The 22,039-nt window shown below is 43.2% G+C and overlaps 1 protein-coding gene across 7 annotated transcripts in view; it reads right to left on the reverse strand.

Moving 5' to 3' along the window:
• Positions 1 to 7,836: 7,836 nt before the first annotated feature.
• dcaf11 (ddb1 and cul4 associated factor 11) overlaps positions 7,837 to 22,039 on the reverse strand; it is a 51,752-nt gene continuing 37,549 nt past the window's right edge. For all 7 annotated transcript variants that reach the window (XM_077735681.1, XM_077735686.1, XM_077735685.1 and 4 more), the window contains exons 13-15: positions 11,983 to 12,135; positions 9,181 to 9,287; positions 7,837 to 8,314 (exon numbers count right to left, since the gene is read on the reverse strand). In XM_077735681.1, coding sequence (XP_077591807.1) covers positions 8,243 to 8,314; positions 9,181 to 9,287; positions 11,983 to 12,135 — 332 coding nt within the window. In that variant the 3' untranslated portion in view covers positions 7,837 to 8,242. The remainder of the gene's footprint in view (positions 8,315 to 9,180; positions 9,288 to 11,982; positions 12,136 to 22,039) is intronic.

Below are 22,039 nucleotides of genomic sequence, written 5' to 3' on the forward strand. Positions count from 1 at the left end.
TGATCAGATAGAGACTAGCACATTATTCAGTAAGCATGAAGCATCCTATATTCTGCCAAGAAAATACATTTTGAATATGACACAAATGAGAATGTATATTCCAAATGTATTAAAAACCCCTTGTTAACACAGCTGAAACTCTAAATAAAACTAGCCATCAAATAAAGTAAACACATCAAAACCTTAAGTAAAAAAAAAGCAATTTTGACATACATGAAAAAATACATACTTTACACGCTACTTCATTTTGGTAACAAAATACTAAAAAGAAACTATAAAAATCAGATCCTCTTCGACTAGAAATAGTCCGCCACTGAAGCTCTTCTAATCGTAGTTCTTCCTCCTCCAGCGGTCTGCGATCTCAGGCTCGGTCCATCATCAATAAGAGTCCACATTCAAAGCAATTTAACCATGGGTCACAGGCATTATTTCATAATCTAACCATATGAACAGCATCAAATAACCATGTGAAGGAGAGCCGGTGGGAGAACACTGGAATGGGGAAAATCATACACAACAAGTCATTGAGTAGCAGAAACATTCGGGTTATTATTACTAAAAATAAATCTAATCATAGCTTTCACACACGCAAAAATACAGCAACTAAGAAGTAAAAACAAGAAGAATAAAAAGTAGTAAAAGAAGCCATTAAAGAAACCATCACTTTTTCTAGTTTTTTACTCAAATTTTATATAACGAAAGTCATCAATAAAAAAAATTTCATTGAGTCAAAATATTTCATTTCATTGATCTCTTTTCTATTTGTCTCTCAACTTTTGTATCACCAATTGTAATAAGGGGGTAAACATTTCCTATATGCCAATTTTAAGGAAAAAAAACTGCGCTTACCCTTTTGAATTTTGAACTTTCCTTAGTGACCGGATTCCACGTGTTTGCATGCGCACGCACGCACGCCCGCATACCGCCCGCATTCCGCCCGCCCGCATACCTCCTGCTCGCTCGCCAATGTGCACTCATGAGCCTCTCCTTCCAATTCAAATGGCACAGAGTCTGCAAGAATTACCGTTAGACACCTCTTGATCATGATATCGGGGTAAGACAACAGCAGCAGGGAGACAAAGTTGGAACCTTCACGAGGTGTCTCCTGAGAGGCCGCCCGTCGCGGCCTTTGAATCCAACAAATACCACCCAGAGCTGCCAACCAGGAACGTGGCACCCTCCGTTTTTCATCCAGCCGGAGATATTCGACTGTCCCACACGTCCGGCTACCCCCCGGATGAACTAATCCGCGTTCCAGTGGCAGCTCTAGCGCTATCTGAGGGCAATCCTCAGGCGCTTGTAGTGCAACAACAACAACAACAACAACAACAACAACAACAACAGCAGCAAGTATTGAAAGCATCGAGTCTGGGTTATTACAAATCGACTCTGATTGATCAATTCTGAAAATTTTAAAATGTGTACAATTACTACTGGATACCCCATTGTTTTTTTCCGTTAGTCAGTGCAGAATTAATGGAAACACAACAAGTCCAAAGCAAGCCGGTGCAATTAAGGGTAGTGCGAAGAAAAGGCGTATGATGACAATCAATATTAAGCGCGAGATCATCGAAAAACATGTAGTTTATGCATGACTGAACTGGCTCACCAATACGGCTGGAGAAGCAGGAACTTCGCCTTGAAAGCCGCAGTGGAATACGTTAACCTTTTTACCTGGGTTATTGCACAAGGTTTAAATTTAATGTAACGTAAGATCACTTATTTGAAGTGTGTGTATTGGAATCTAAGTTGATTTATGTTAAATTAAGTTTATTTTACGTTACGAGCGTATCCATCAAGTGACTCTCGTGCTCTCTCCCCTATCCACAAACTCCCCGCTGTATAAAATAATGCCTCATTTTATTATTAAACATCATAATCACTGGTTATTTTTTTACTCTGTTAGAAGATAGCGAATTTCAACCAATAAAAATGTTTTTTAATTGTAATATCCTGTTTTTTGGTGTAAATCAACATACGAGCTCAGTCCTGGAATGCTCGTATCTCAATGTACCACTGTACTATAACAGTGCTATGTAGTTGTATCCAGGGTATTACCTCAATACCTGGTTAAACAGATGCACACTATGTTTAAACCTTTGTGGCACTCGTGTGTAGCAATATTGTTTCCCTTGGTATGTGAACGCAAACAAATGTCGGGAGTGTTCATGTAACAGCACACTAAAGAACGCTGAGCACAAGTCTATCACCATAAAAAAAAATTGCCTCGGGCAGAACGTTCGTTCGTTGGGTAGGTGGATTTGGCACCTCGATAGGACACAATATCATTCACTGACCTCAAGTCATGCACAAGTCAATATTTTCACTTATCTGCCTTCTTTATCGACAATAGTGCCGTGCTACAGTAACCGCTAGTCTCAATCAACACACCTGCTTTAAAAAAAAGCCCTTCGATATTTGGTCTAATGGTCTAAAAAGAGGAGGAGGACAACTGTTAGGTTCATTAATAGATATACTTTAATATAACATAAAACATTATAAGGAAGACATCGGGCATATCCAGCATTATCTTGCAAGTGAGAATCAATCCTGACTCGTCCTCGTCACGAATCATTCTGAAGAAACCAATTCTCTCCTGCACATTTAGTTACATTAGAATCAAAACAATTAATGTTATCTTATTCAAAACAATTGCATAAGCGTTAACCCGAATAACACAATTAAGGTAAAAAAAACTGCAACAACAATTGCATATCAGATATTCAAAACAACAATTAAGGTTTGACCTAAAAAACAATTGCATAAAATTTAAACAAGCAAGCCTGCATTCAGCACAAACAATTACATATAACGTCAATCGAGCAACACTATTTTAAAACAATACACGAGTATTTTCGGGATAGCCATCTGCTGCGAAATCCAAGTCAAAATAATTTCAGATTCCTTCACAGATCTTCATTGCGAACTTGCGACTGGGTGAAGGGGTAGGGTTTTAGTCCAAGTCAACAGTCATCGAATCCAGGTACTGGGTGAGGTGTCAAGACAACAGTCCTCGGATCCAGGGCAAAACAATTAAACGTCCCCGGAGCCAGCTGCAGGGGCAAATGTCTTTCAGTAACAATTATACTAAGCGTTTGTCAAGATTATAATGATTAATATTTCACATACACATATAATGGTTAATATTCCACACATACATATAATGATTAATATTTCTTCATTGTACGCACATATAATAGGACCCAACAACAACGCTATTCTTCTTTGATGGCATTTCAAGCACCTCACGCTGACCCACCACCATAGGCACCACCAAGTCAGATGTATCCCATGGTTGAATTGGCAAACCCACACTTCTAAGTGAATAGAGTTTGCGATCAAACCATTCTCGTCCACCGTCCATGGACCCAATCTGAATGCACCGAAGCATGCAAGGGACTCGGAGACCCGAAAAGAACCGAATTGAATGGTCCAATAATTTTGAACAGCTGAGACAAAGTTTCCACCTGAATGGAGCTGAGACAAGAAGAGCGTTCACCATGAATCTGGAACACAACTGGGCCAGTGAGAGGAAATTTTGATGAAAGAAACAACCAAGGAAAAGTCCATCCCCATGATTCACAAGACCTAACACAGCTGGTGGAAAGAGTCCTGACCCGAGTACGAGACACGTGGCGCCCAACACCTTGCTATGACGAAATTAGAGCCACAAGACAGGAACAAGGAGAAAGAATTCATAAAATCAGAGCAAGATTTGAAGAAGTACTGTGTCACGTACCAAACCATACCAATGAATCAACTAATGGATTGGGCGATTCATGCCGAAGAGAGAGACCGCCAAAAACAGGTAAGCTCAGGAGTTAATACTCTGACCCAAGCCATGGCCTCATTGGTGAACCAAGAGTCATCAAAAGTATTTTTACCATCAAGGACGTGGAAGAGGCCGAGGAAGACACGGTCCACCAAGAAAAGCAAACCCAGATGACAGGTGTTACAATTGTGGAAAAAAAAGACACTTTGCTCGAGACTGCAGAAGTCCACCCAAGGGGAACCAGAGACCCCCACCGTTCAACCCTGAAAAATCAACATCAAGAATGATGCAAGAGGAAAGAGAAATGCAAGCTTAACACGGAAGAGGAAACTGAAGAAACCCCTGCTCGCCAGCTGAAGTGTTAGACTGAAATCATGTCCACCCTCTGGGACAGAGACAGCTAAACACTACACCTTGCTGGTGGGACAAAGTCAAACACCAGTAAAATTCTTATGCGACACTGGAGCAGTTAATTTAGTTATCAAAGACAACGTGCCAGGATTGGTACCGGGAAAATAATGGCTCACTGGTATTGGAGCAGGAGGACACATTGAGCTATTGAAGAGGTCAAAGATAACAAAGCAAGTGTAGGTCGCTCCAGTTTCAACCAAAATAGATATTTGTTTCCCGAAAATTTGGACTTGTATCACTGGTTCATTTTTGTTACAGATGTGACTATTGGCAACTGACCTCTGAGTGCGGGAGTGAATGATTGTCTTTCTCCTCGTGCCCTGCGGTCTGCTGGTCACCGGTTCAGGGTGTCCCCCGCCTCCGGCCCGAAGTCAGCTGGAATAGGCTCAGTAAAACTGTGGATATCTGTATTTTGGCAAGCTCGTAGTGGCTTTCAAAATAAATTTGTCTGATGAACAATTAAAATGGCACATTATGGATAACCCGCCAGATCCCACCATGTCACCATCTCGTCCACACCGTGGTCCTTTTGTATGAGAATGCATGTTGGCTGAGGATTGGAAGCATACCTTAACTCAATCTTTGCTTTATTCTCCATCTCTTAATGGGTCCAATCTGAAAAATTCAAACCATGCTTTGTTTTGGAGCATCGACTCTTGGACTGACACCATGGTCGCGAAACAATGGACAGCGACAGATTTCTCGCTGACCTGCCGGATACAATTTGGTCCATTACTCCGAGAGACGTGGGCTTGTGTAATGTTCCCCCCGTCATTTTTCACCTGACTTCCGATCCTGTACATGTGACTCAATACCCATTAAAACAATCAGTTGTCAGTGGCATTTTAGACACCATCGACAGGCTTTTGAAAACAGGTTTGTTGTGTAAAATCACTCAGAGTACAACACTCCTACTTTTCCAGTAGGAAAACAAAATCCTGGCAAGTTTCGAATGGTACATGACCTTCTTGCCATCAATGTGGCTGTTACTACTACCACTTTACCTGTCCCCAATCCTCACTCTGCCCTCCCCCAACTTTATAGTAGAGACATGAACATTGACCTTAACTGAGTGAGGCCTGCAGTTCTATTGATGTTTTTCTAGTTTTTTTGTGACCCCTGGATGAGTCATTGTTGGAACTTGGAGTAATTTTAGCCGGCTGACCACTTCAGGGAAGGTTTGCCACTGTCTCCAGTTCGAATGGTGGATAATGACACTGTCAGTTGTTCACTAGAGCCCCAAAGACTTGGAAATGGCTTAGTAACCTATTCCAGACTGATGTCCATAACATTTTTTTTCGCATTTCTTTGGATCATAGCATGGTGCTCTGAAATTGTAGTCTACATCACTTTGTCCGATACATTCTATTCAAGTGTTTTCTTCATTCAAGACGTGGTGGTAATCAGGTGTGGGAGTGACCTGTGAAATTGAACTCAGCTTTCAAACAAGTGTGATAAGTCAGTTATTTTTTGATGTAACAAAGGGGGGCAATTCTTTTTTCACAGAGGGCCAGACAAGTTTGTCATTTTTTTTACCTTTGTAAATCATCATTTAGAAACTGTATTTTCTTTTTCCTTGGGTTCTCTCATACAAAAATGTATTTCATGATCTTAAAGCTGTTTGTGTGTGAGTGTGTGTGTGTGTGTGTGTGTGTGTGATGAATATGCAAAAAACAGAAATTAGGAAGGGGACAAAAACTTTTTCATGGCACTGAATGTTTGCATTGACATTTTCTCGGTTCAAATGTATAAGAAATGCTGTTTAATATTGTGACACAGTTGATAAATTAAGTGAACTGCTTTCAAAATGTCAAAAAAGGGTAAGTGCTGTGAATAATAATGACAATGGACTCGTTGGAAAATTTTTATTAGAAAAATGAGTTTCTCCAGTGTTTTGTAATTGAATCTATTGTTTCTTTGTCGCAATTTCTCTTGCTTTGGAGAATATGCTTTCGCCATGGACAAAATAATAATAATAATAATCGGAAATAGGCTTTGTCATCATCATTGACTCGACAAAAGCCCAATTGTCATCATATCCAGCATGCGTATGACGAAATTGGTAGTGCTTCTCCATATGGTGCGTTTTCCCGGCAAAACACACAAATAAGTGATAATTTCAGACTCATTGGCGTTCTGCAGTGATGGATACATCGCATCAAAGATGTGTCGCTAGCTAGTCTTGCACTCTTTTCCCACTACACAACAAAGAGCGTTTTGTAATGGTGCATGAAACTAAGCCACCAAAAGTCACTTCAAGACAAAGACAACACCTAGTATTGATGACCATGACTCTTTTGGTTGAAATGTGTAATTTTCATACTTCCAATTTAAGCAAATGTATTTCACCTGCAGTTAATTTAAAAAGGTGGTTCATACTAATAACATTCTCGGTCATACTAATAACATTCTCGGTGTGTTGTAATATTTAAATAATTTTATTAACCAGTTAAGGTCTAATCTAAATATTGTAGATTAAATTACAGAAAATCTGTGCCCACACCAATCATTGTTACGGTCGCGCCATGTAGCGTGGTGCGACCGTGGATATTGTTACCCATACACGGTGACGCTGGAGAGAAGATCGTTCTGTTCGCATTTGTAGCCTTGGTTTAATACCTCAACAAAACTTATAAACAACAGGGGGAGACAAAGTTGGAAACCTTCACGTGGTGTCTCCTGAGAGGCCGCTCGCTGCGGCCTGCGAATTCCAACAAATGCCACTCAGAGCTGCCAACAAGGACCGTGGCACCCTACGTTTTTCATCCAGCCGGAGACATTTGACTGCCCCTCACCTCCGACTACCCCCCGGATGAAATAATCCGCGTTCCAGTGGCAGCTCTAGCGCTATCTGGGGGCAATCCTCAGGCGCTTGTAGTGCAAAAACAAACATAAACAACAGGGGCTTGAATCAACCAACAGCAACTGAAACAAAACATGTAGTGATATACCATGAAGCGCCACGGCGTACGTCTCGGTGTGGCGTGGTGCAAGTGACGTCAGCATGATACGAAGTCAATCCGACCACAACTAACACTAACCGTAGTCCTTAAATAACTCAGGAAACATAATCAAGTAATTGAACACAGCTGAACTGAAAATGCCGTCAAACCAGGAGGGGCAAACGAGCCACTCCTGACAATCATCAACTCATTTTGGTGTTTGTATGTCCCAATTATCCGAGAATTTATATTGTCAAGGACTTTTGGTCCCTGGCAGGATCACCCATGGCAAACAGGTCCTGGAGAGGGATCAGACAAAGAATGACTCGAAAGAAACAGTTGCGAACTTCTATGATGCGTCCCAACTATGAGGTCTGTTTTCCCTGGTTTGGATGGCCTAGAGGTTGGGGACAATACCTAGTGCCTGGCGGCCGGGCCTGTACCAAGAGGGCCTGGCTAGGCACAGCCCGAAGAGGTGACATTGGCTTTTGTACACGTGTCATCCCATGGCCTTACCATATATTGGGCATGCGGCTCAGGTGGACTCCTAGACAAAAACATGGTTGTAGAAGTTTGGAGTTGCCATGTAGAACAAATTCCAAAAAGTTTAAAATAATGTTACCCACAGTTGTCAAACTGTTAAGTGAGATAAGACATCTGATACAAGTGCCTAAAAATTGCAAGATTAGATCAAATCACATGACCACACAATTCATGTTTTACAAAGTATTTTTTCATTTTAAAAATATTTCATCTTTTATTTTTTAATTTGGTGCTAAAACTCCATGAATTACTAATTTAGCCCCTATGAAACACACAAACGCTGACATTTTCAACATTTCTGCATCAATAGAATACATTTAGAAATGTCAGACAGTTTTCTCCCCACAATTTAACAACAAGGTCTCATTTTCAAGAGGAAAACCTCATTAGTTCGTCATTCAATACTTTACTTCACGAATTTCACAGGCCAAAAGAATAACTTAGGCTTGTGTTAAGGCAACTGTACAGTGTATGTGTCTTAATAGCACCCAAACATCTAATCCCATGAAAGTGCTGAATTTAAAAGCTTCTTCTGCAACGTCGAGCCTTGTCTTCTCTCCCGGGCTTTGACCAGTTATTCTCTCTCGCATTCCTCCTCCAGAGGATGAGTTTCTCTGTGGTCCCACATTTGAACAGAACAGTCCCACTGTGGACACAAAAGAACAGAACCGCTTACTGTCATCCTTCACCACTTCGCAGCTTCAACATTTGCACCTTCAGTACATCGCGCTTTTTTATATCAGGTATCCAAATCGAAAATGTTCATAAAAACTGAAACTGGCAAGTGGAAGTCCGGGGACGAAAATGATGGAAGTGAGGGCCTTGCTACTTCAGTTCTGAACTGGGTGGAAATTAGCGCTGAAGTTCTAAAGAAGTAATATTTCGCCGTAGAAGAATGACGTGCCAAATAATAAAAAAGGCAGAGGATGACAACGTCTTGCCTTTTCCTGTTTTATTCGGCTTACATTTTGCATTGCACACATTACTTGCGGAGAAAGACTACATTCCAGTTTTTTGGATATTTTGAATTGACGTTGAAAATGACTATGAGGCGTCCTGTTAAAGAAGGGGAATATGAATGTGTGTGCGTATATGTATACACATATACACACACACATAAACCCATACACACACACACACACACACACACACACACACACACACACACACACATATATATATGATTAATTTTATGGCAATTTTAGGGGAACTGCTTATAAGAGCAGGCGGCTAATATGCGAGAAAATACCGCCAATATTGCTGTTTTTTGTTAATCCTATTAACTGCATTTTTCTTCTCAAAAATCAGTTTTTTATAATATATTTAACTGAAATTGCTGATCCAAACAACCAATGATTTCTAAAGGAAAATCTTGAAAATGACCTGGGGTGCCCTAACTTTTTCTTATGATGGTATTGCTAAAAACAGAGCAGAGATAATTCGTAGCGTCAAATTTTAGGTCACCAAACATTTGGAGTAAAAGTACCAATTTATTGTTGAAATGTCACTTACAGAGCTACTGATGATGATGTCGTCGTATGGGTGCCAACTGATGTCCCTCACGCAGGCACCATGACTCAACAATTTAGAAACCACTGCACCTGTTAGCACGTCATAGACTACAGGGAAAAGCACAAGAAAAGTGTTCAAATATACTCTGTAGAAAATATCAATTTTAGTGGGCTGTAAATTATCATTTACCACATATTTATTTAATGTTTATCAGATGCACATTATAAAGCAAGGCAAGACCACACAAGATAACATCATAATATTACTTAATATAACAGGAGACCAAGTACAGCATAATATTCCTCCATTTATCTAAAGTCAGGGCACGGGCCCAGGTTCAGCAGTGATGCTTCCCTCACCCCAGCCACTTCATCCAGCTCTTGCGGGAAAATCTCATGGTGTTTCCAGGCCACGTATAAGGGGTTCCGGTACCCCATACTCTTGGAGTACCGCCCACAAGACTTTCGGAGGGACATGGTCTATGCATTCTCTAAGCCCACAAAGCACATCTGAAGTTGTTGGGCAGACTCACATGACCTCCAAGAGCCCTGCTGAGGGTATAGAGCTCATCCAAATTTCGACAACTGGGATGAAAACCACACTACTCCTTAATCTGAGATTCGACTTCTCGGCACACCGTCCTCTCCAGTGCCCCTGAATAGATCTTTCCGGGGAGGTCAGCCGCACCCTATACCCACTAAACACTGTATTGATGGTGCAGTGATTATCCCTCCTGAGACATCGGATAGTGGACCAAAATTCCCTTGAACCTTTCCAGAAGTCGTTCTCCTTGGCCTCACTGAACTCCCATGCCCGGTTTTGAATCAGACATCCGCTGTGTGCCGCTTGGCCAACCGGGATCTATCAAATGCCTCCGGAGTCTCGCCTGCCACAAAGGCCCGGTAGGACTCCTTCAGCCTGACGGCATCCCTTACCGCTGGTGTCGCTCTGGGATTGACGCCACAACAAGCATTGATCGCGTAGCGGCTGCAGCGGCGCCGGACATGGCGCTATCTAGGTAGATAGAAGGGCCTGCACCGTATCGCCAATAACTCTAAATCCGGGGAGCAGTGAGTGTTAATGATCTTACTGTCGCAACACCATTCATTGTGTATGAACACGCAAAGTCCCCATCCTTTACTTTTCTCTGTTAATTCTTTTGAATGATCATTTTGAAAAAGTGTTCGGCTAGCTAGCGATACTGTGGCGTCAGGGATTTGCGGGTATAGCCACGGTTCCATGATGAGAATAATGTTGCAGTTCCTAACAAAGCTTTTGGTAGCAATCTGAAGTTCCAACTCATCCATTTTGTGGGTGATGGATCTGACGTTGGTCAAAAAGATACTCGGAAGAGGTGCCCGGTTTGGTTGCTTCCTTAGCGTAGCAGCTAGGTCCGCCCGGCACTGGAGCTTGATTAAATTCTGTGTCATCAGTTCTTCGTGGTGCTTGGCGATTAGGTCATTCACATCTGCCTCGTTAACCTCCAGCCCCAAGGAATTTCCAAGTGACACGACCATGACGACGAGCAAGCTTTGTGGTACGTACTCCACTCATGTTTCAATTATTTCATGTTTAATATTGATTGTCAACATTTGCCTTTTCTTTGTACAACTCTTCATTCCACCTGTTTGCTTTGGATCCATTGTTGTTCACTTTGTATTATGCATTGACTAACGGAAAAAAAACACGGGAAAATGCAATGCTCCACCCAGTGCTCGTAGATATATTTTTTCATGAAAGAGATGCGGCAAAAAAGTGTGTTTCAATGATAAATAGCCTCTCATGTCTTGGCCACCTGGCTTTCTCGCATCTTGAATTTTTTCTCTAATCTAGAGATAATTATTTGCTTGAAATTTTACACGTATGTCGAGGTACCACTTTACTGTGATCTTTAAGCACTTCGACATCGTGGCTTCAGTACATCGCAGTTTATATATTAAGAAATAAAACTTCATAACACTTTGAAATCCACGCTGAAATTGCATTCAAAAGACAGGAGATTACAAATGGTGGAAGTCGAGGCCCCGCTTCTTCTTTGGCTCTGTATTGGGTGGCACTCAGCGCCAGAAGCAGAAGAATTTTATTGCAGGAGAATGACATGCAAAGAAGAAGAATTTCACTGCAGAAGAATAACACGCCAAATATTATAAAAGACCATCATGCCTCTCCTGTTTTCTTCGGATTGCACTGGACATTCTCATTCAACGATGAACAGAAAGTGCCAGGGTTCACACGGATCGCCTGCTGCTAATTTAATCTACAAATTCAACCGCTGTAAAAATCAAGAACAAAAGGTTGCTGCATTTCTGTTGGATGAACAACAGGAAAGCCTGGATCACAAAAGCATTCACAAAAGACTGGTTCTTAAACCGTATCTTCCCGAATGTGAAGCTGTACCTCTCTGAAAGGTGGCTGGATTTTGTGGAGTTTGCATGTTCTCTCCAGGCTTGCGTTTAATTTTTTCGGGTACCTGGATTTCTTCCCAAATCGCAAAAATGTGCAGCTTAGGCTGGTTTGAAGACTCAAAATTTTCCCTAGATATGAATGTGACTAAGTGGTTGTACTTTGGTCTCCTAGTGCCCTGAGATTATCTGGACAGCAAAGTTGAAAGAAATTAAGCCATCATCGCTTAAGCGTCTACTTTGGCTCGGAGAAAAATCCTTTTACTTGAAAAGAACGATTCACCGACACTATGAATAAACTAAGCAGACCAATATAATACAGACGAACAAATACATGTGATTGTATGAAATATATCTCTTAAATAGAAGGGTTCATTGTTAAAATGGAGGCCCCACTCACTGACAATCTTGCCCGTGGAGCACCCGGAGTAGATGAATCTATGTCCCGTGCTGAACTCTGGTGAGAAACGGCAGCGGATGAGCGTGTGCAGAACGCCATGGCCGCGATATGTCATCACTGAGGTGTCACCAGCCAACTTGTGTCGCCCAAGAGCTGGGTAGAAAAAAAGAACAAAACAATAACATAAACAACAATTAATTGAGGACTTACAGAATCTGAACATTTTCACACCTGTGTCATTGTTAAAAAAAACTTTGGATTGATTTGTTTGTATGCATCAACATAGAACCTGCATTCTGATGTGGAATAAAACACCTAAATGAACAGCATATAGCTTGGTGGTGCTTTTGTGTGCGTGCGGCAATAGTTTGTTCCAAGTTAGAGTGGAAAATAAGTATTTGGTCACCTTCAAAGAAGCAAGATTTCCGGCTGTCAAAGAGGTCTAACTTCTAACAAGGTGGTTGCCATTGGAGAGCGTGTCAGAAGAGAGCAGGAACTACAACAACTTCAACACCTGCCTCGCGTGCAACTACCAGCTGCCATGCAGCTGCAAAGTCTCCAGACCCCCCCTCTCCTACAAGGAAGGGGGTCAAGCTTCTACCTTCTGTGTTTTTTTGTGTCTCTAACTGAGGACCAACATACTCCGGCTTGTTTGGTCCGTATACTATTAATCAGAGCCGGAATCCATCCTAATCCTGGACCAATCCCTGGACCATTAACCTACGTCTGTCCTGTTTGTCAAAAAAGAGTTTATAATCATACTAAGTCGGTAAGATGCAGCAACTGCCTCGGCTGGTGCCATCTGCGTCAGAAGAACAACTGCAGCAACCTCAAGTCAGAAAAGGAATACTCAGTCAATTTTACTTGTCTGATCTGTATTAGTCACAAGAACAACCAAAGTCTTCCAAGCCAATCAAGCCAATCAAGCCAATCAAGCCAATCAAGCCAATCAAGCCAATCAAGCCAATCAAGTCAACCAAGTCAACCACCCCAGTCCACACCCTCAGACCAAGACCAAAGAAAATTTAACTTGAAAATTCTACAATTTAACTGCAATGGAATAAAAAACAAGATTTCAGAAATCATCCATTGGATGGATGAACAAAAGGTGAAAATTGCTGCCCTCCAGGAAACAAAACTAATGCCAAACCAAAAGGACCCAAATACGGCCGATTTTACCCTTATAAGAGAAGACAGGGCAAAAGACAAAGGTGGAGGCCTGGCATTCCTTGTCCACAAGGCCATCCATTTCCAGCAAATACATGACCTGCCAAAGGACAATCACCTGGAAAGCCAGGGCATCAAGGTCGACAACATCAACATCATCAATCTGTACATCCCTCCCACTAGCAGCTGCGGCACAGGCTACTCTGCATCTATCCTTCCTTTCCTCCAGATGAAAGATACCCTAATCCTAGGAGACCTGAACGCTCACGACACACTCTGGCATTCACAACTAAGTAATGACAGAGGCAGAGACATTGCTGACGAAATAGGAAATGCAGATTTTGGAACTATTAACGAAGACAACCCAACAAGACTACCAACAAACGGACAACCATCATCACCAGACATATCCTTAGCAAGCCTATCCCTGATGTCCTACACCTCCTGGAAGGTCAAAACCAACCTTGGTTCCGACCACCTTCCCATCATAATCAAGATAGAAACTGACATCAGACCAACAACCAGCGAAAATAGGATTTTCATCAACTTTCGTAAAGCTAACTGGCAAGACTTTCAGACTGAAACAGAAAACAAATTCTCCAGACTTCCAGCCCCAACAGATGTCTACAGGGGTGAACAACATTTTAGGAAAATTATAAATAAGATAGCCAACAAAACCATTCCAGCAGGAAGAATAAAAACGATACTACCCGAGGTACCAACAGAAGCAATAGACAAGATAAAAACAAGAGACGAATTAAGACAAACTGACCCGGACTCCCAACGTATAACAGAACTAAATAGAGAGATAGAATCAATTATAAACAAACATAGGAGAGAGAAATGGAAAGAAACAATTGAAGACAAAAAATCGGACACAACCAAACTATTCCGACTGATAAAACATTTAAATGGCGGCAAACAAGCAAGCAACAACGAAGCAATAAAATTTAAAGGTAAATACATAACAACTCCAAAGAAAATAGCGGACAAATTCAACAAGCAATATTCATCAGTAATACCCCACAAGACAACAAGAACAGCAAGACGAGTTACAAAAGACCTGAAGAAAAACAACAACAACATAGAACCAATTACTATAAGCCAGACAAAGGAAGCAATAAAGAAAGCCAAGGCTTCGAAAGCCTTAGGCCCAGACAAAATATCTACTCTTCACCTTAAACATTTAGGCGACAAAGGACTACAATATTTAACCGACATTTTTAACCTGTCCCTGAAAACAAGTTCGATTCCTGCAATCTGGAAGTCCTCAATCATTATTCCTCTTCTTAAACCTGGTAAACCTGCAAATGAATCCTCATCATACCGTCCCGTCTCTCTTCTATGTCCCAGCATAAAGATCCTAGAACGAGTTATTCTACCAACCCTCACAGAACATCTACCAGTCCCTGACATCCAGCATGGCTTCAGGTCAAACCACTCCACTGTCACAGCTCTGCACGAGTTCACAGAATCAGTGGCAGGCGGCTTTAATGAGAATAAACCGGCAAACCGTACCCTGCTAGTCCAAATCGACCTTAGCAAGGCATTTGATATGGTCTCTCATGAAAAGCTACTCAAAGACCTGAATTTGACCACCCTACCGAGCTGTATAAAGAGATGGCTCAACTGCTACCTGTCAGGAAGACAATCAAGAGTACATTTCAGGAATGCTACATCCAGCTCGCGCAATGTCAGGACAGGGGTGCCGCAAGGAGCGGTTACCTCACCAATACTATTCAACTTCTACCTATCTAACCTTCCTGCAATACCTGAAGATGTCTTTCTAATACAATATGCGGACGATATTTCAATCTTCGTTAAAGGTACGAACGTCGAATCTCTCTCTGCCAAAGCCAACAACTTCTTGGAGAAGCTGGCAGATTTTTTAGAAGAACGACAGCTGGTTGTGTCCCCGGAGAAATCCACAGTGACCTGGTTTACCCCAGCCACTGCTGAAGCTAACCTCCATCCCAAGATCACCATCAAAGGGGTACCAGTAAAACTGGAAAAAACGCCAAAACTACTTGGTGTCACATTTGACACTATGTTTTGTTTTGGCCCGCACATCAAGCAGACAGTTGCAAAGGCAAAGAAAAAGCTGAACCTACTTAAATCACTAGCAGGCTCCAGCTGGGGTTGTGAAAAAGAAACACTACTCCTAACATACAAATCTATCGTCCGTTCTGTCCTTGAATATGCGAGCCCAGTATGGTCGTCAATAATTAAAGACACACACTGGAACCGGCTTCAATCAATTCAAAACCAAGCACTCAGGATAGCATCCGGATGTCTCTCTATGTCAGCCATAGACCACCTGCATGCTGAGTGCGCGGTTATGCCTCTGAAGGAGCACTGTGAAATGATCGGAAAGCAGTACCTGGCGGCATGCCATCTTGAAGGCCATCCAGGTCGCAGACTTCTTCAAGCAAACCAGAAACCAAGAAAGATGAAAAAGACCATCATCACACAGCATGGCAAGGAAATAGAAAAAGAATACGACAAGCCAAATCCTACCAAAGAAGACTACAAACAATGCGTCAAATCCATTCACACCAAAGAAGTTCAAAACATCCTCAACAAGGCAAAACCCAACAAAGTCCTCAATGCCCAACCACCTCTAATAAACCAAGAAGAAAAACTGCTGAGCAGGAAGGTGAGATCCGAGCTCGCCAGGCTCAGATCAGGCTACAGCAGGAAACTAAACAGCTACCTGTCCAGGATCGATCCAGGAATACAAGATGCCTGCCCAAAATGCAACTTTTCCCCCCACAATACTGAACATCTTTTTTCGTGCACAAATGACCCCACAAATCTAACCATCCAAGACCTCTGGACAAGACCAAAGTTGGTCGCAGAATTTTTAAAACTAGACGATTAAGAGAACATTTGTAACCGGTTTTTCTATCACTACGACATACAACACAACACAGAACAAAAAGAAGCTTGACCCCCAGAATTCAGTACCAGAGAGGCTAATCAATCAATCAATCAATCAATCTAACAAGGTATAATGAGGTCTCCACTCGTTACCTGTATTAATAGCATCTTTTTAAAGTCATTATCAGTATAAAAGACACCTGTCCACAACCTCAGTCTCTCACACTCCAAACTTCACTATGGTCAAAACCAAAAATCTGTCGAAGGACATCAGAGACAAAATTGTAGACCTGAAGCAGGCTGGGAAGACTGAATCTGTAATAGGTAAAACACTTAGTGTAAAGAAATTAACTGTGAGAGCAATTATTGGAAAATGGAAGACATACAAGACCACTGATTATCTCCCCGGATCTGGGGCTGCAGCAAGATCTCACCCCGTGGCATCAAAATGATAACAAGAACTGTGAGCAAAAATCCCAGAATCACACGGGGTACCTAGTGAATGACCTACAGAGAGCTGGGACCTCAGTGACAAAGGCTACTATCAGCAACACAAAGTGCCACCAGGGACTCAAATCCGGAGAGACTGGGGGTGTGACATCTGCAGCCGGGACACTGCAGCGTGGAGCAGCTCGCGAGTGACTGCCGCATCGGCCAAAGGTGGTATATGCGCAGTTATTACGATAACGGGCGAGAACTGCCGGGGGATGTAAAACGGCCTGCGGCTAACAGCTACTAGCTGGATATCTCGAGGGCAAAGTTGCTCATTCACAGTATTATGCCCGGAATGCACAATCTATTATTAATAAAAACAGCTAGTCCCCCACCTTTTCTCCTACCGCTCTCCTCAACATCCCTGTCCGCCCTCACCTGCTGAAAGCCATCCAAGGAGACGAGAGTCTGGTGTTAATTCAGTCAGCTAGGTCCCCGTGAAGCACATTATGCAGATTTTACGATATTGTTGTTGTTTTTTGGTAAGCGCTGTTAGCTCTTCCATCTTATTGGGGAGAGATCTTACGTTCCCCGTAATAATGGATGGAAGCGTCGCTTTCTCTCCTGACATTTTTGTCCAACTCTGGATCCTCTTCTCTTCCTCTTTAGCTCCACGGGGATGTCCAGGTGTAGGGGAATCCAGTTGTTGCGTAGCGCTAAGAGCTGATCCTTTGTGTAAAACAGCGAAGGCATGGCTGAGTGGGTCAAAAATATAATGTCCAGAATTTGCAAAGATAAACTAAACTAATAGATCAAAGACTTCCTCTCGCACAACTTGAGTCTTGGAGTAGAGTCTTGAAAGTAAAGTTTGAAAACATTAAAGTATTGAATATAATATATAAAGTAAAGTAGCAAGTAAAATCTTAAGAGACAATAAAACATAAAAATAAAGGATAAAAAAGCTGTAAAAACACAATACGAGTGAGGGTTTAGGGAGCTACTACAACAAGCAGCCGCTTTGAGCGGCGCCAATGATGACAAAAAAATGACATGACATGAAAACAATGCAGGTGTGCGTGAGGGAGTGATGCATGTCGCAAGTTACAATGGATTGTGGATGACTGGGCTCATGTGCATGGTTGCCAATGATGTGGGCTGTTCATAAACAGCTGCAATGATGATCTGGACCATGTACAAATAGAATGGTAGGGTTGGTAAACTCCGGTGTATTGGTAGACAGTGGAAGAAATCTAGCGCCAAGACAAACAACTAAAGTCATTTTTTTTCTTGAAAACAAAATGCACAAGACAAATGACGAAGAAATGGGAGGAAACTGGAGTCCAATGTATGTGACAGAACCGTGCAAAACCACACAAAAGGAAATGGGATTTTCATTTTGGAAAGCTAAAATGAAACCATCCTTAATGTTTTAACAGAAAAAAACAATTGAATTGGGCTAAGAAGAGGCCATCATGGATCTGTGGATAAAGGTTATCTGTATTGGATAGATTGATGATGCTGGACCGTTTATTTGGTGCCATTCCAGTTGGGTTTGCAAAGAGGACTGCCTAAAGACAAAAAACAATTCCCACAGTCCTAAATGATATGGGGCTGCATACATTTTGGACATAGTTTATATCCCTAAAAATTGAAAAGATGTTGGAGTATTGTGAGATTCTTTTCCAACATGGCAGTGCATATCATGGTGGAATGGCAGCCGAGTGGTAAATGCGTCGGCCTCAGAGTTTTGGTGCCCCACGATTAGTTGTCCACAGATTCAGGGTGTACCCCGTCTGGTGCCCATCATTAGCTGCGATAGGCTCCAGCACCCCTAGTGACCCTTGTGAGGATAAGCGGTTCAGAAAATGAATGATGCAAACAATGCATCATGTCACAGAGCAAAAACTGCACATGCATTCATTGGAGGAGGACGCGTCTAATCATTATGTCTGCAAATATCCCAGATCTTAACCCAATTGAAAACCTGTGGTGGAAATTTAGTCTCAATCTGAGTCTCAACTATGGTTACGAGTTGGTTTTGTATTACTGATATCATGTCTGTACTTGGACAGCGGATAAAATAACGCTTTTTCAGAAGTATTCAGAAGTATTGTCGGACCTATACTCACAAATGACTCTAAATACGACCTTTTCAGGTTATGAAACACTGATTTTGTAAAGGTTGTATGGCATGTTAGGGTTATTATAGTGCTTTGAAAAGTTGGTCGCCCGCCATATCAGGGATACAATCCCTCCCACCAGTTTGTCTATAGAGCAAATAGGTCCACTGATTAGCCTCAGTCTGAGTGTCAACTATGGTGATGAGTTGGTTTTGTATTACTGATATCCTCTCTTCCTCCATCTGTGTGCAGTGGTACCTCGTGGTACGACATGCTCTTGTAGCGTCTGTTTTGTCGCATCTCTTTCATGTATACCAATATCTACGAGCACTGAACGATTTATTCAGACGAGTTTCGACCAGGTAACGCACAACGCGCATGCGTGAGCAAAAAGAGAGCTTTATGGGTAATGAAGTATACTCGTGCACACAACGCCGATAGGCAATGGCACTGTTTCTCAGAATAAAACTTAATTACCCACAATCAATACGTGGGTAAGCTCAGCTGTTGCATTTCCTGTTTTTACTACCTAAGAAGATCCTTCAGCTCTACATGACCTTCATTTGTTTTGAGAGCTTAAACTTCTATTGTAACTAGGGGCCTTGACCATTGACTTCTCACTCCTATTTTACCGCCCCACTCTTGAGAGCTGAGAGGTCAATTGTAACTAGGGTCCTTGAAGCTAATAAGCAAGAAAAAGATGTGTAATGCCAGAATGAACCTGCAGAGAGACGAGAGAGGTTCGTGTTACGGCTGGCAGCCTGGACACATACTATGTAGGAGGTGTGTGCTTTCTTTTCTTTCCAGGTATCTGCAGCTGTGGCTCCACCCCTGTGACAAAGCCCTACCCAGGCCAACACAGCTGTGACTAATTCCCCAATCATCCCTCCTTCAATCAAGATTCACTTCCGGCCCTTATTTAAACCCTTTTCATTTGTCAGTTCAGACTTGCCCTTGCTCCCTTGTTGCTGAACTGCTGACCTGTAGGCTTGTGAGTACATTACTCCCTGTTATATTTTGTATGTGTTGTTAATGATTTTGGGTTGCATAGGGGGACTTGAGATAAGTTTAGACACCCCGGGGTATACATAGTTTGTGCATTTAGACACGTAGTTATTCCCCTGTCTAGACTTTTTTTTACATCAGTTTGACAGTGGCACCCTTCGGTCTTATTTCCTGTATTTTGTGGGTGTTCATTTGAACACCTGTCTGGGAGGGGGTTTTACCGTGTTTATTTGAGGGTGCCACTTTAATATCTCGTGCTTCCCCTGTTATCCCGTAGTCTGTTTTATGGACTTTATTGTAAATAAAATATAACTGAAGGCTACTTGCAGTGTTTGTCCGAACTCATCTTTGACCGAACCCGTCTGCTGTGATAGTTGCGACTCCCTGGTATATCATACCCCAGGGGGAGTCGTAACAGTTCGATTCTCTCTTCCAAGAATCTCACAGAGGATTGTCCTGTCTCTTTATTTGTGCGTGCATTTGGAAATGCCTATTGGTGCACATAACAACCCTTCCAATATACAAAAACAAGATCCAAGTTAAGAAATCCCCCAACATTTAAATACATTTCCTGTCTTTCCTTTCATTTTCCATACCGCTCATCGTCACAAGGGTTGCTGGGGTTGCTGGAGCCTTTCCAGTTAACCACGGCTAGCAGACGGCGACAGCCTGAATTGGTTGCATGCTAATCACAGGGCACAATAAAACAAACAACCCTTTATGGTTACACAGCCCCACTGCCACCAAGTGGGAATGAAACCCAGACTGCGTACACACCAAAGTCAGGCGAAAGAATCACTGCAACATTTAGTGGTCCATTTCCTGCGTCTGGTATATTATTTTGAAAAAGTCCTGCATTCTTGATACATGACTTACTATTGAGTTTTTTTTAATTAAATTATTGAAATAAAAAGAATTAGAAAGCCTTGTTTTACCTCACGGAAAAACAGAAGATGAGAAAGTGGCATGCAAATGACTGATATTGTAAGACAATACAGGCCAGCCGTAACCCCAGGTATGTCAGGCGCAGTGGAGTTTTCATTCCAACCCATAAAGAAGACACTGTTTCACCAATCTGGTGTCTTACAAGTGCCATCAGTGGATAGAAGTCAGGTACATTTTGTTTTCTGCGGGAATTTAATTGGTCAAAGTGTCTGTGCTGGATCGGTTAGGTAAAAAAACCTGCAACAACAGCAGAAAGGGAACAGATACAGCCTCTTCGTGGCCCCTTCCATTTAACCAGACCCAAGGGCTAATGTGCTTCGTCAGGCGCGCACCCCACGACTCGGACCATAGCTGGCGCCACCGAGACTCTGGAGTCTCCTCCCCCTCCCCTTTTTGAGATGGGGGTCCTGGTATCCGGCACAGTCCTCCCGCCTGCTTCTCCTTGCTGGAGATGTTGAGACGAACCCGGGACCTGACGGAGATTGCCACCACCGATCCGTCGCGGCCAACCATTGCTCCGCCCCTACCTGCCCCGCCCTGTGCCACAGTCGGTCCGCAGCGGCCTCCCCCGGCAGTTGCAGACCGGCCCTTGGAGGTGCGTGGCCCACGGAGGCCAACCTCCCGGCCCTCCCCTTCAGGAGGGCTGACTTGTTGCTCCTAAAACATGGCAATCAGGACCGGGATCCGCTTCCTCGCTTGCGCGGAAACCAGTTGTGGAGCGATGACCCACCGCGGAAGGCACCGCCGTGGAGACACCCCCAAGGCGTCCATATGGTGATGCTCCCTGCACAGGCCCCTAATCAAGACAGTCACCGGTCGCGTTGCGGCCGACGTTGCAGCCCGACCCCCGTCCGATTCCCAGCACAAAGTGAAATGCGCCGGCTGCCAGCGTACCATCGCCAAGACGAACCAGCCCCTCACCTGTCGAACCTGCAGAGCGTCCTACCACCGGTCCTGATCAGTCACTACCCGTGATGCTGTGGCACCTATGAGGTCATCTGACAGCTGGTCCTGCCCACAATGTGCCGCCACCCCGACACCGGCCGCCTCCCAACCTCAACCCGACCTTCCAAACTCCCTCCTACCCCTCCCCAAACCAAAGAAGGACATCCCTGACGTAGCCAAAAGATCCGCGCTGCGCATCTTGCAGTGGAATGCAGACGGCGTGAAGACGAAGTCTGCCGAGCTGGAAAAGTGGATGGTCGAGGGCAAGTACGACATCTGCCTGATCCAGGAAAGCAAGCTGCGGGCCAAAGATTCCACCCCAACCTTCCCGGGGTATGCTGTTGTCCGTGCCGACTGTCCCAAAGACCAACCCAGGGGCGGAATTATGACCCTGATCAAAGACGAACTCTCCTTCATGAACCTGAGCGCCTCCCTGCGGGGCCTCCTGGAGTCGTCCACAATCATGGTACGTGTGACCCGGCACCGCTGGTTGACGGTGCACAACCTCTACTCACCCCCATGCCAAGATCCGGGACGAAACTCAAAACTGGACCTTACCTGGA

Source organism: Stigmatopora nigra, chromosome 16, assembly GCF_051989575.1.
Source record: "Stigmatopora nigra isolate UIUO_SnigA chromosome 16, RoL_Snig_1.1, whole genome shotgun sequence".
NCBI classification, from domain to species: domain Eukaryota; kingdom Metazoa; phylum Chordata; class Actinopteri; order Syngnathiformes; family Syngnathidae; genus Stigmatopora; species Stigmatopora nigra.